Source organism: Antechinus flavipes, chromosome 1 (assembly GCF_016432865.1).
Source record: "Antechinus flavipes isolate AdamAnt ecotype Samford, QLD, Australia chromosome 1, AdamAnt_v2, whole genome shotgun sequence".
Taxonomy (NCBI): Eukaryota; Metazoa; Chordata; class Mammalia; order Dasyuromorphia; family Dasyuridae; genus Antechinus; species Antechinus flavipes.
In genome coordinates this window covers 469,511,563-469,527,414 of record NC_067398.1, presented here as the reverse complement: position 1 = coordinate 469,527,414, position 15,852 = coordinate 469,511,563, and the positions used below count along the sequence as shown (strand labels likewise).

General features: G+C 31.6%; 1 protein-coding gene across 1 annotated transcript in view; it reads left to right on the top strand.

Moving 5' to 3' along the window:
* Positions 1-15,852, top strand: part of LOC127543862 (lipoxygenase homology domain-containing protein 1-like) — an 83,573-nt gene that overhangs the window by 25,518 nt on the left and 42,203 nt on the right. The window contains exon 3 of the mRNA XM_051970186.1: positions 8,303-8,451. Within this exon, the coding sequence (XP_051826146.1) occupies positions 8,303-8,451 (149 nt within the window). The remainder of the gene's footprint in view (positions 1-8,302; positions 8,452-15,852) is intronic.

The window sequence follows — 15,852 nt, the reverse complement described above, 5'->3', positions numbered from 1 at the left end:
GTTTTCTGCTTTTCATTTAAATTTTGTCTGCATTGGTTTTGGTTGTGTAAAACCTTTAAATTAAAAATGATTTTTTAAAAAAAATGCAATCAGAATTATGCATTTACATTCTATAAAACTCTCTTGTTTGGGCAAAAGTTCTATTATTTATAGACCTAACAAGAAAACTATTCCATGCTCCCCTAATTTATTTATAGTATAACCCTTTATATCTAAATCATGTATCCATTTTGATCTTATCTTGGTATATGGTGTGAATGCTGGTCGATACCTCATTTCTACCAAAACACTTTCCAGTTTCCCCAGCAGTTTTTGTTAACTATTGAGTTCTTGTCCCAAAAGCTGGGATCTTTGCTTTTATTAAACATTAGGTTACTATTGTCATTAATATAGTGTAGCAAATCTGTTCCTCTGACCCATTTCTCTATTCTTTTGCCAGTAATAGATTATTTAGATCAGTGGTCCTCAAAGTGTAGTCCAAAGAATTGTTGGGGTCTCTGAAACCCTTTCAGAAGGTCTACAAATTCAAAATTATTTTTTATTTCTAATATAGTAAATAGCTACAAATATAACCCATATGAACAAAAACTCTTTGAACAGATCCTCGATAGTTTTTTAACAACATGAAGATACTGAGAACAAAGGTTTGAGAACCACTGATTCAGATGATTGCCACTTTGTAATACAGTTTTATATCTATTTTAACTAGGCCACCTTTCCTCACATTAAAAGAAAATTAATTTTCTTGATATTCTTGACTCTTTGTTCTTCCAGATGAAATTGATGATTTTTTTCTAGCTTTGTAAGATAATTTTTAGTGGTTTAATTTGTATAGCAATGTGTAAATTAATTTTAGTAGCATTATGATTGTTATTATTTTGATTCAACCAACCCATTAGCAGTTAATATTTCTCTAATTGTTTATATCTGTCTTTATTTGTGTGAAAAGTGTATTTAATAGTCCCTAGGTATGTCTTGGTAGTTCTAATAATCCCTAGGTAGTTCTAATAGTCTCTAGGTATGTCTTGGTAGATAGACTTCCAAGTGCTTTGTAATGTACAATTAATTTAAAGGGAATTTCTCTTTCTATCTCTTCCTGCGGGACTTTGTTAGTAATATATTGAAATGGGGGGCAGCTAGGTGACGCAGTGGATATAGCACCAGCCCTGAAGACCTGAATTCAAATCTGACTTCAGACATGTAACATTTCCTAGATGTGTGATCTTGAGCAAATTACTTAAACCTAATTGCCTCAGCAAAAAAAAAAAAAAAAAAAAAAAAAAAAAGTAATATATTGAAATGGTGATGATTCATATGGGTTTATTTTATATCATGTACCTTTGTTAAAGTTACTGTTTAAAATAATTTTAATTGATTCTCTAGGATTCTCCAAGTAAGTTCTAATTCCTTCAGTATTTTTTTCTTCCCTTATTATTCCCTTATTGCATTTTTAGCATAATATTGAATACTAATAGTGATATTGTTGCTTCACCTTTTATTTAATTGGTAAGCCTTCTAGCTTATCCCCATTATAGAAAATGCTTAGATAATTATTTATCATTTTAAGGTAAATTACATTTATCTCTATCTTTTCTAATATTCTCAATAGAATGAATGTTGCATTTTGTAAAAGCTTCTGCATCTATTGAGATAACCATATAATTTTTATTGGTTTTGTTATTGATATAGTGAGTTATATTGGCAGTTTTCCTAATATTGAACCAGTCCTGCATTTGTAAAATAAATCCCATGTGGTCATAGTATGTGAACTTTGTAATATATTGCTGTAATTTTCTTGCTATTATTCTATTTATTTTTTTAAATAAATATTCATTTAATATATTCATTGGATATTAGTCTATAGTTTTCTTTCTCTCTTTCTGTCTTCCTGACTTAGATATTAGTATCACATTTATGTTATAAAAGGATTTTAGTAGGACATCATCTTTGCCTATTTTTCCAAGTATAATTACAATTACAATTGGTTGCTCTTTATGAATATTTGATAGAATTGAATTCTGAATCCATTTGATGCTGGAGATTTCTTTCTATGGGAACTCATTCATAATCTGTTTGATTTCTTTTTCTGAGATTGGCTTATTTAAATATTATATTTTCTCTTCTGGAAATTTGGGTAATTCACATTTTTTTGGTAAATATTCATCTATTCACTTAGATTTTCAGGTTTATTAGCACATAGTTTGGACAAAATAACTCCAAATAATTGCTTTAATTTTCTTTTCATTGGTTTGGGATTCAACATTTTCATTTTTGAAATTGGTAGTTTGATTTTCTTCTTTCCTGTTTTAAAATAAAACTGACCAAAGGTTTAATCTATTTTTTTCATAAAACCAATTTATTTTATTTATTAGTTCAATGGTTTTCTCACTTTCAATTTTATTAATCACTTTTTTAACTTTTCAGGATTTCTAATTCAGTCCTTAATTGGGGATTTTAAAATGTTTTCTAGGTTTTTTTTTTTAGTTGCATGCCCAATTCATTAACCCAACTTTCTCTGTTTTATTTATGTGTATATTTAGAGGTATAAAAATTCCCCTAAATACTGCTTTGACTGCATTCCCAAAATTTTGGTATATTGTCATTGTTGTTATTTTTTAAAGGTCAGTAATCTTTTACTAGTTAAATTGACTTTCCGTGAACTTGCAATTTTTCTGGACTTTCTATCAAACCCAGAGTTAACAGAAAATTTAACACAAAAAAACCTGATATCAAACATCAACTTTAAGGAACTCAACATGAACAAACTGTTTAAACATGCACAAATTGTTTATGTCTTTTCTTAAATACATATTATATGTTTAAGATTCACATCAACAATAGGGTGGTTCAAAAGAAAGATTGGCAGAGTTAAAGTAAAAATAGTAATCATACTATACAAATGTGGTGCAGAAAAAGAATGGACACAGAGGCATTAGAGGCGGGAGGAGGGTTCATAGTTCTGAAAACCTATTCACATCAGGAATTGGTTCAATAGGCAACATTATTTATGTACCATAAAAGGTATATACCAAAATCTATAAAGAAATTAGGGGGAAGGGAAGGGCAGATGGGGAAGCAAAGAGTGAGGAAAAAAGACAAGGGAAGGATCTTTGGCTGGGAAAGGTTAAATATAGCACGGCAAGATATGGAGCAGAATTTAAAGAGTCAGCAAGGAGAGGAAAGGGGTGTGTGTATGTGTGTGTGTGTGTGTGTGTGTGTGTGTGTGTGTGTGAAAGAGAGAGAGAGAGAGAAAGAGAGAGAGAGAGAAAGTATGTATATCTACAAATGTATACATAAATATATCTTTTCTTAACTGTAGCTTAATTGGGGTTGGGGATATGAAAGGGGGGAAAAGAGGAAAATAAATAAGGTACATAATTTACAAGGAAGTAAAGAAAAAATGAACATTGATGAATATAATTTTTTCTATATATATATATATTCTCTTAATCTGTGTGATGTTCTGCTGAACACATGGCAATGTTCTCTTTTGTTTTATTTGTTTTGTATTCCATTTCTGTTTTTTTCTTACTAAATTTTTTCAAATAAAATAAAATTTTAAATTAAAAATAAATAAATAAATAACTTTTTTTTTTTTTTTGCCACATTGTTTTCTTCAGGTTCTTCTACCTGTCTAATATCTACTATGCTGGATTTTTAAGTTGCACCTATTTAAGTATGAGTGCTCTCCAAGAATCTGTCTTGGGCTTACTTCTTCACTTCTTTTGAACTATCTTAGTGAATCCTGGATTTAATATTATCTCTATACTAATTATTTTCAGTTCTATTTATATAGCTCTTATTTTTCTGTTCTGTTTTCTATTGTCTAATGGACACACATCTTTAGAGAATCCTAGTGAAGAGTAATAGTTTTATCTCCTCATTGTCTACCCTAATCTATTATTTAATTCTATACTGCTATTATATAAATGAAAAATAATAATGAAGGTCAGTAATTATCTATGAATAATAATAGGCAACAATTATCATTGGGTTTGTAACACCAATTTTGCCTATCATTATTATATAATAATTTTAATATTTCCTCTTAGGATACATAATTGGGCTACATAGTATAAGATTAAAAAACAGATAAGAGTTGTCAAATCTTTATTCTATTCTATGAATATTTTGAGGCAATATCAGATTGATTCTAAGTCTTGTGTATATGCAAAAAAGTAGTTAGAAAATATGAAGTGATGGTTCATTTAAGAAACAGTTTCTACCATGTACATTTCATAGTTTTAGATATTGGAGGATAACATAAAGGAAACTTTTCTTACAATCAAGGAATCTGCAATTTGGTGAGACTAAGATATACCCATTTATAAATATAATAATACAAGGTATAAGAAAACATGTTCTGTGACTACCAAGTACTATAAAATCAGGTAGAGATAGATCATTTCCATCTAGGGAGAATTTTTAAAAGCACATTAATGTTAGGCTTTTTAAAAATCTTATAAAACATTACATTTTAAAATGATATTATTTAAAGTATTTTAAATGATAGCATTTCAGGAATTTTTAAAAATTATATGAAACATACAGGGTTTTCACATGTTAAAATTTTTTTTATTGATTTATTTGCTTATTTTTAGGCAGTCAACATGGTCAAAATGCAATAAAGTAAGTGTTAGGAAATATGGGAGTTCTTATTAGTTTTACTATTAATACCTATTGGACCATAGGCAAGCCATTTAAATTCTTTGGGAATCACTTTTCTTGCCTATAAAATGAGGTAATTTGATTGATATCCTTTGAAGTTATAAAATTTCTGATTCTATAATATACAACATAGTTTATCAATGGTAAAAAAAATTAAAATTATTTCTACTTTTATTAAATGAATTGTATAGTAGATTTGGATGATCACTTGTGCCTTTCCTACCAGACTTTTATTTATGCCATTGGTTGTAATTAATTTCACAATGAAAAGACCTATAATTTTAAAAGCAATAATTACTAGCAGAATGATCTGTCACTTTCTTAAAACTAGTTGTTTGTTAATCTTTATTCCAACTTCTTGTATCCAAAAAGTACAGTCAGAATTTCATATGTTTGTATGATTTGAGGAATTTCAGGATTCCTAATTTGTGCCCATAAAATAGGTATATATGCCATTTTTAAATTTTCCATAAAATAATTTTCCTTTCCAAAATGCTTCAGTGACTAAAGAGAGACTTGCTAGCTCAGTAGGAACAGCTGACAATTTTGACAAGAACAGAAAAATATAGCTCACCTAGGCAACAAAGTAAATATAAAGAGATGAGCGACAGTATTACACTTAATAGAATTAACAGCATAAATACAATTCCTTGGTGTAAATTTAGTACTACTGATTTGAGCTTTGCTGAGATCTAGGTTAGCATCATAGGATCATAGACTCAGAAATGGAAAGGAATATAAAGGAAATTAGAAACCTTTTTATTGCCAACTTTCTCATATGGAAAATGAGGCCTAAAAGAATTATTTGACTCACCCAAGGTAAAATATATATATATATATATGAAGTGAAGGCTGAGATTTGACCTCATGAAAACAAATGAGATGTATGTAACAGAACTTCACAGTTTCTTATGCAAGCCTAATTTTTGTTCTTTATCATATGCTTTTATTTGCTATTGATGAAGTTCATGAATAAATTTTACAGAAAAGAGAAAAAATGGTTATGATTTCTGTCAGTCATACCCATTATCGTTATAAGTAACATCTAAGGGAGCACCAAAAAGGACACATATACTTGATAAAGGTGTTTGCCACTGTCATGAAGAAATTCTTATATTGTCCAAATGGACAAAGAGTTTGCTGTTAGTGGTATGGGCTTATACATATTCTAACTTGCAGGTGAAATTGTACTGATTTTATAATGTCCCCAAATATTACAATATTCTTCCACTTAGATACATGTTTACCCAAAAGAAAATAGCTAAATGGATAAAAATATCTATTGATCACACTATGATATGGTGTATTAGCTAACCCTATGGTTTAGTGCATTGATGTATATATCTGTGGTAGGTCCTATAGTTAAAAAATGAGTTGTTTCCAGAGCACCGGGCAGCTAAGGGCATAGATTACTGGACCTCAGTCAGAAATACTTGAGTTCACTATCTGCAATGATCTTGTATAAGTCATTTAACTCTGTTTGCCTCAATTTCCTCTTCTGTAAGATCAGCTGGAGAAGGAAAGGGCAAACTACTCCAATATATTTGCGAAGAAAAACCCGAATGGGGTCACAAAGAGTCAGACATGATTAAGCAACAACAATAACAAACAACATGGACAACAGAAACAACAGAGTGGGCCATGTTCTTTTTGGTAAATTTTCTATTTCAGGTGATCTTTAGTTTTAATATGTACCACAAATTCATTTTTGAGCACAAGTATTTTTTGGAGATATTATATGGTCCTACCTTGGAACATGACAAGTTCTTAAGAATTAAAATGTCAGTTTATTCAAATAAGAATGGCAAAATGCATGATGCATGCAAGTTGATTTTAACATATACCTTATAAGAAGGCATGGAGAGATCATTATAGAAACACATGATCAGAAAAGAAGATAGGACAGTCAAGCTGAGAGAGACAGGGATTAAAAAAATCACACTGGCTGAATATTTGAAGTATTCAAAGTATCTCAACATGGAGAGCGAATTCTTGGTATAGGATCTATGAGGAAAATGGACAAGGTTCATAAAAGACAGTCAAAGTGTTGGATATTTATAAATCAACAATAAACTGAAATCTACAAGATCACAGCTACCTGAAGTATTAATCTTTACTCATTCCAAACAAAAAAAATTCCAAAACAAAAAAATATATATTTAATTCACCTACACAGATTTCTTCTTAGGCTAGATAAGGAAAGATCAGACACAATCAAACTCAACAGTAACTTCAGCATCAATACCTAACATGAAAATTAAAGGCAAGGACATATGAAATAGATTAGAAGAAAAAAAAAGCACTCTTCACAGAAATATATAACTAAAGGAGAAAATCTTTAACCAAATGAAGAATCAAAGTAATCACAAAAGAGGAAATAGAAAAGGAAAGTTTTTTGTTGACTAACTGGAAAACACTTTGAACTTATGCTAAGAAGGAAATTTAAATGTCATATGCTTTAACCTAAAGATCTCAAGGATAAACATATAATTCAAAGAGGCAAGTAAAAAAGGTCCAATATACATAAAATATTTATGGTACCACTTTTTGTAGTAGTGAACACATGGGAACAAAAAAAGATGCCCATTGATTGGCAAATGGTTAAACAAATACTTTTTCATGAAAATAAGGGGGGAAAAGAAAGGACATAATAATGATGACAATAAAGAATAAGATAATTATGGAGAAAATTACTGGAACTACTAAATGAAGTAAGTGGAACCATGAAGCACTACACAAAAAGTACATCAGTGTAAATGGGGGTAACACAATAACAACAAAAACAAAATTTAACACTGTATAATTATAATAACCATGCTTGCCCCAGAAAAAGAATAAGAAAATACACCTCTCTACCATATTTACAGAGGTTTTGAGTACATTTCAATGACTTGAAAGACAATGGATTTGGAACACTACATATCACATTAAATTGTTATATTGGTTAATTTAACTAAACTCTTTTTCCCCTCCACCTCCATTCTCATCTTTGATTACACTGAGTGTCTCAGCAGAAGCCATTTAGAGGATGTAGTAGGAATAAATTCTGAAATAAACATAATCTAAAATGAAAACATGCAAACCATTTCAATATCTTCACCAAGAAAACCTCAAAAGGAGTCATGAAGAGTTAGACAGTATTGAAAATTGATTAAAAAATAATAAAACCCCAAAAGATATGAATAAAATTTTGAGTTACTACATATACATGTATATGTTTATAAGCATATTTACTGTGTGATGAGTTACCAGAAGGCTATATATACTAGCTTATCTCTCTAATCATACTGTTCAAAAAGCCCATATCATCCTGGGTGGTTAAAAAAAAATGAAATCCCCTTTTTACTTACTTTTCTGGCATACATTGTTATTCTCCATGAGGAAATGATTTCTTAAATAGTAGAATTTTAAAGTTTCTCTCCGAGGGTTAGTCAAGTAATATAGACAAAGAATATGTATACTTATATCAACAATATAAATAATGAATATATTGTCACTCAGTGACTTTGCAGACTTGGATTTCTTATGTAATTCAACTTATAAAATGAAAATTGGACTTATACTACTGTAAAATAAAGTTTGTGTCAATTTCAGGATTTACTTGTTTTAAGTTAAAATTTTGTGTTCTTTTCAGTGAAAGAATATATTCTTACCATTACTACGGGCAAAAATTCAGCTTCAAGTACCAACATAGATGTATATGTCACTTTGTGGGGTTCCTTAGGAGACACAGGAAGAAGGAAACTAACCAGGAAAGGAGAGAAACTTTTCAGCAAAGGAAAGGTATGATAGTAGCCTCTATCTTCCCTTCCTTTTTTCACAAACGCCCCATTCTCCTTCAACTTCTGCCCTACTTTCTGTTGACTTCCTTGTTTCCTTTCCTCTTTCCCTTCCTACTTCCCCATAGGATGAGACAAATTACTATACTAAACTAAGTATTTATGTTATCCTCAATTTGAGCCAAATCTGATGAGATTAAGGTTCAAACAATGCTTATCTCTTCCCTTCTTTCCCTCAATGGTAGTAAGTCTTTTGTGCCTTTTTATATAATTTACCCTTTTTTACCTCCCTTTTCCTCTTCTCCTAGTACAATCCTTTTCCCACTCCTAATTTTATACCTACACCCTCTAAGTATACCCCTTTTAATTGCCCTAACAATGATAAAATTCTCAAGTTATATGTATCATCTTTCCATATAAGTATGTAAACATTGTAACTTCTTAAAAATATGGCTGTTTTTTTTTCTTCTCTTTTAACCTTTTTGTGTTTTTCTTGAGTCTTATATCTGAAGATCAAATTTTCTGTTCAGCTCTGGTCTTTTCACCAGAAATGACTGAGAATCCTTTATTTCATTGAATGTCCACTTTCTCCTGAAATACAATGTTTAGTTTGCTGTGTAGTTGATTATTGGTTATGTTTTAAGCTACTTTACTTTCTGGATTTTATTATTTCAGTCCATTCAATACTTTAATATGAAAGCTGCTAGGTCCTAGATAATCCTGATTATGGCTCCTTGATATTTAAATTATTTCTTTCTGACTGCTTTTAGTATTTTCTTCCTCATCTGATAGTTCTGTATTTATCTACAATATTCTTTGAAGTTTTCATTTTTGGTTCTCTTTCAGGAAGTTATCAGTGGATTATTTCAATGACTATTTTATATGTTTGTTCTAGTGTATAAGAGTAAGTTTCTTTGATGCTTTCTTGAAAGATACTGTCAGGCTCTTTTTTCATCATGGCTTTCAGGCAGTCCAATAATTCTTAGATTGTTTCCACTGGATCTATTTATCAGGTCAGATGTTTTACCAATGAGGCATTTTACATTTTCTTTTCTTTATTTTTCATTCTGTTTGACTGATTCTTGAGTTGTCATTGACTCATTTACTTACATTTAACCAATTATAATTTTTAGTGAATTATTTTCTTCAGTTAACTTTTTTACCTCCATTTGATAATAGTCATTTTGCCAATTTTACTTTTAAAGAAATTGTTTTATTCAGTGTTTTTTTTTTTTATTTGCCAATTCTATTTTTCAAGGATTTGTTTTCTTTTTTCCATTTTACCAAATTTGTTTCTTAAGAAATTGTTTTATTTGGTATATTTTTTCCCATTTTGTCAAATTTATTTTTAGAGTTGCTTTCTTCAGTTAATTGCTGTGCTTCTTTTTTGAAGCTGTTATTTCCCCCCAAAATTTTATAATTCTCTTGTATAACTCTTATTTCTTTTCCCCATTTTTCTTCTATCTCTCTTTTAAAATCCTTTTTTGAACTCTTCCAAGAGAAATTTTTGAATTAGAGACAAGTCTATATCCCACTTTGAGGCTTTACCTGAGTTCATTTTGCCTTTTCTGTCCTCTTCTGGGTTTGTGTTCTGATCTTCCATGTCTCTGTAGTAGCTTTCTATAGTCAAAGCTCTTTTTCTTTTTTTTTGCTCATTTTTAAAAGTTGAGGTCTCCTCCTAGAGTGCAATGGAAATTGTCCCAAGCTTTTTTGCAGAGGGGCAGGGGCCTCTCGCTGACTGGGCTGGGCTGGGATTGGGGCTGGTGGTACTTCAAGCTTTCCCACTACAATGCATGGACCTGGCCAATCCCATCTGTTATGCTGGGGTTTGGGGCTCACAATTTGTCTTCTGCATTGGAGGTCTCTGCAGTATTTGTCTGCAAATCCACTGGCCTTATGAACTAGGACAGAGTAACCTATGCTGCTATATTTTGGCTAAGCATCTCTTGCTAGGTTTTCTGTGACAGGTCTTCCTACACTGGACCTCTCCACACAGCACTTGTGCTGTACCACATCCTCCCTATTCAGTGAGACAGACCTTTCTGGAAATCCTTCTGTGACATTTTAAGCTAGAAAATGTTTGTGGGTCCCTGTCAATCCAAAATATGTCCAGAAGCTTGATCTATTGTTGATTCTAAGGGAATCTGGCAATGCCCTTTATATTCTCTACCATCTTGGCTCTGCTCCCTCTCTCAACTCATTTTATTCTTTACCAAGATTTGTGACCTTCAATATTTTACACATCTTCCCTTCTCTCTGCTTTCTCTCTCCTTTCTTTTTCTTCTTTTTTCCTACTTTTACTGCTACTTCTTCCTACTATTTACTACTACTGCCTTCTCTACCTTCTCCTCCTCCTTCTCTTTCTCCTTTCCTTCCTCCTCCTTTTCCTCCTCTTGCTTCTCCTTCTCTTCTCTCTCCTTTCCTTCCTCCTCCTCCTCCTCCTCCTCCTCCTCCTCCTCCTCCTCCTCCTCCTCCTCCTCCTCCTTCTTCTTCTTTTTCTTCTTCTTCATTTTCTCCTTCATCTTCTCCTCCTGCTCCTCCTCTTCCTCATATGTCTTTCTCCTTCTTTTGTTCCCTTCCTCCTTCCCTCTTTTTCATTTAGCATTATGCTAGAGGGGATATAGGATACAAAATGTCAAAATATATATTTCTTCTCATGAGGATTATGCAGTTTCATTCTTGGGGCTATGAAACAGGGTGTTGTGATATATGTACATATGATTATAGACTGAATGAATGGAAGAGAAACAAAGAATTCAAATTAGTGTGATGTATTTTAATACAATTCACATTAAGGGGATGTATATGTGCCTGGCACTATGCAAAATGCTGGTATTACAAATAAGAAAAAAAAAATGATGGTCTCTGAGCTACAGGGGTTTATATTCTGATGAGAAGACAGCACACAAAAGTAAACTGAAGGGGGAAGAAGGACCACCAGAAGGTATGATGTTCCATGTAGTCAAAACTAAACAGATCTATTAAGAAAAAATGGAGCATTGGAGCCAAGTAAAATGCTATGAATAATTTGAAGAGGAAAAACATTTTTTTTTATTTTAAGGGATTGTATTAGAAGGTTTTAAAGCAATTGAACTGGATGTTAAAGAAAGAAGAGGCACTTCAATAGATGGAGATACAGCAGGGTGTAGCTAAAACATGTCATAGTACTAAGATTAAAAAAAAAAAAAAACCAACAACAACAATATAGGATGAGTAATGGAGAATAGTCCAGTATGGATATAGAAACATGTAGAGGAAAAATATGAGACAGGTATGGAAATGTATATTGGGGTAAGTTTGTGGTGAGCCTTAGCTATCTTATTCAGTAGGCAATAGTGAACCACTGGAATTTTTTTGAGTAGAGAAGTGGTTTGATCAAATGTACCATGGGGAAAAATTGTTCAAGTATGTGACATTATTGAATATTTTTAGATCACCTTGAGATTCTTGGAAGAAGTTTAAAATTCAAAAGTTAGACTTCTTAAAAGAAAGAATTAGAAAAAAGATAGACTGAAAGCTAGGTGGCTATAATAACTAAAATCTGGAAGGAAAAAAAAATAATGTGAAACTGCATTAGAATCATTGGAGTGGAAGTTAAGAAAAGTGGTCAGAAGTATTTCAGAAAAAAAATAGCAAGATTTGCCAAGGGTCTTTAGAATGAGAAGGTATAAGTTGTCCAATTTTCTTTTTGATTATAAATCTAAATGGCTGGGAAGATGGTGATACTATTAATGGAGACAAAAAAAAATGAAAGGAAGAGATAGGTTTAGGGAGAAGATGAATTTGTTTTTAGCCATATTGAGCTTGAAGTAGTGGAAACCAACAAAATGGAAATATGCAAAAGTCAATTAGGAATATGGAATTTACCTTGAGGGAAAAGTGGAAGGTGGAGAAAGATATGTGAAATTCGTATTCTTTCTCTTATTTTCCTTCATATCTCTTTTCTTCCTCTCTTCCTCCTCTTGCTCTTGGGTTTTTTTTTTTTTTTTTTTTTTTTTTTTGTCTTCTCACTGCTTAGCAGATTATATTTACTCACAAAAAAAATCACAATTTTTACAGACTTAGGAATCTGTTTTCTAGAGGAATTCTACATAATTCCACCTGAGTCTTCTGGAGCCTATTCCAGCTAATTTTGTTTAAATACTCTCCAACAACATTTGTCTAGTGATTGTATACAGTGAAGCATTTTTCAGCAGGCACCATATCAGAGTGAATAAGAAAAGTCAAAAGTAAGATCATGAATGTACCATTTCTTATATTTTTTTGCCTAGAATTATCACTAATCATACCTATTTTGGAGATATTATCATATTATATATATTATATATTATATAATATATATTATATTATTTCAAGACTAGTCATAGATTTAGTTCTGGAATTTGTGTGAAGTTGATTTGTTCTTCTATCTCCATGGTTATTGAGCTTTACTATTTTGATATTGGTTATATCCCAAGAGCCTTGCAAAATTCCTTATCCATAGGAGGCAATCAATTAAATGCTTGCCAAATGGATCACTCAATTACCCCTGGTTTCAAGCAACACTTCATATATTCATATATTTTTATATACTATATATATATATATATATACACACACACACACATATACAAAATTTTTCTTCAATCTCCCCATTTTAAAAATGTTATAATGATTGCTGTCTGAATTAGGAAATATGAATATATTACAAGTCACCTTTTTCTCACTTTTTGGAGGTGAATGCATTCTTTAAAGTCAATGGCAATTTATTTAGGAAATGAGTGCACTGGTTCATTGATCTCAATGGAACCCTGGGGGTTTTAAATGAGCTTATTCACCTCTAAAAGGAGAGTGATTTCATGCCTACTCCCTAGCAGAATATTTTTAAAGCACTTTGAGCTTCTTGGAAAAACTTTAAAATTCCAAAATAAGAATTTCCAGAAATTCAAGTAACCTCCTTGGACTGAGAGATACTCAGGTCTCCCTTGTTATTTCTAAATTGAGAAGATTTTCTTTCTCTAGGAGACATCTGTCAGAACAGTGCATTAAATAAATGTATTTGGAACACATAAACAAATCTTGGCAACATCAGGGACAGCTATTGACCCTATAGTACACAATTGACCCTATAGTACACAATTGACATGCTTACTTTTGCTAAGTCTTGAATAAAAATAATTGTATAACAATAAGTGACATTTTAAAATAGCAATTTCATGCTTACAAAGCACTTTACATTTATTATCTCATTTGTGCAGGATGGTAAAGTGGGAAGAGTAATGACTCTTAAATGAAAAGGTTTGGAGTTAAAATCCTACTTTGAGTTATTTACCTATATGACCTTGGATAAATCTCTTAGCTACTCCAATATCTGCCTCAGTTTTCTCATGTATAAAATAAGGGAATTGAATTAAATGGCTTCTGAAGTCCCTTCCAAATCTCGAATTAGGGTTCTATGATTCTTATAAGATAAATGTTATTATGTTTATATTACAGATGAAGAAAGTGACACAGAAATTAAAAGACTTGTTCAAAATCACACATATTAAATTTCAAAGGTGGAATCCAAATATTGGTTTCACTCCACATCCAATACATTTTTTGGAGGAGGGAGATCATATTATACAGCCTCTCCAATAGAAAGAGGGCTCTTTCCCCTTATTTTTCCACCCCTAAGAGAGATGAAACATTTTCCTATACATGGCTTTCAGCCTGAAAATATAGGTGGAAATAATGAATGAAAATTAGTTCCACACTTCATGAAACAAATTGATATGACGGCTATAAGATCCAAAGGATCCCTTTCTAATCTGACAGTATTATTCAGAGGGTTGTGACAAAGTCTTTCTGTTTGTTTATTAGATTTTTAAATTCTCTTGGATCAATAGGGTGCTATACCAATTGCATCATGCCTCTGGAGATGCCGTTTAGATTTCAATTGGAGATTTACATCTCCAAATCCTCAAATAGTCATACATATCAGTCTGATTGGTGGTATGTGATGTAAAACATGACCAAAATTTGTGGACTGATTTTACTTCAAAATTTATTGTGCTTCATAAGAATAATAAGAATATTGTGCTTCATAAGAATCAAACTCACAACATTTATAATTATGACGATGATAACAATAGTTGATCTTTATAAAGTGTTTTTTACTATATGTCAGGCATCATGTTAAGTACTTTACAATTATTATTTCAATTTGTTTTCATAATAACTCCAGGAAATAAATAGTTATTATTATAATTCCTTGTAGAGATGAGGAAATTAAGGCAAACAGGTTAAATTACTTGCTGAGGATCACACAGCTACTAAGCTTCTGAAACTAGATTTCAATTCAGATTTTCATGACTCCAAGTTCAGCACTTTATCCACTGTATCATTTAGTTACCCTCATTTTTCTCTTAGGGGCAGGTTGTGGTGAAAGACATCTCTTTTCATTTCTCTTACCTTGAGAAATTTCTGCTGAGGTAAAAAAAGCAAACAAAAACCCTGTAAAATTGATGACCTACTATGTTTATAAGTTCATAGAAATTATGTGAAACCCCCATATCACATCCTACAGAGAGCTTCCCAACCTCCTCCCATACCTTTTTAAACCTTTAGTGTTAAAGTTCAATGGAAATGTTTGACTTGAGAAAACAAAGCATTTTGGATATTTACCATATTGTCACCCAATCTACTTCCTGGTTCATGTTGTACATAGAGAAAATCAAGGTCACTTTTAAACCTTTTGATTTAAAATTGCTTTAATTTCATTCTCTACTTCATAATGATAAAGAGAGTGCACAGTTTAAATATGTAGTTACTTGATGAAAATTTCCTTTAAAGAGGCTGACATGATCACTGGTCATCAGCAGGAAACCCCTATTGAAACCATTAGATTGAAAGTGTTATCACTTTAAATGGTCAAAGGATATGAACAGACAATTTTCAGAGGATGAAATTGAAACTATTACCACTCATATGAAAGAGTGTTCCAAATCATTATTGATCAGAGAAATGCAAATTAAGACAACTCTGAGATACCACTACACACCTGTCAGATTGGCTAAGATGACAGGAAAAAATAATGATGAATGTTGGAGGGGATGCGGGAAAACTGGGACACTAATGCATTGTTGGTGGAGTTGTGAACGAATCCAACCATTCTGGAGAGCAATCTGGAATTATGCCCAAAAAATTATCAAATTGTGCATACCCTTTGATCCAGCAGTGTTTCTATTGGGCTTATATCCCAAAGAAATACTAAAGAAGGGAAAGGGACCTGTATGTGCCAAAATGTTTGTAGCAGCCCTGTTTGTAGTGGCTAGAAACTGGAAAATGAATGGATGCCCATCAATTGGAGAATGGCTGGGTAAATTGTGGTGTATGAATGTTATGGAATATTATTGTTCTGTAAGAAATGACCAGCAGGATGAAT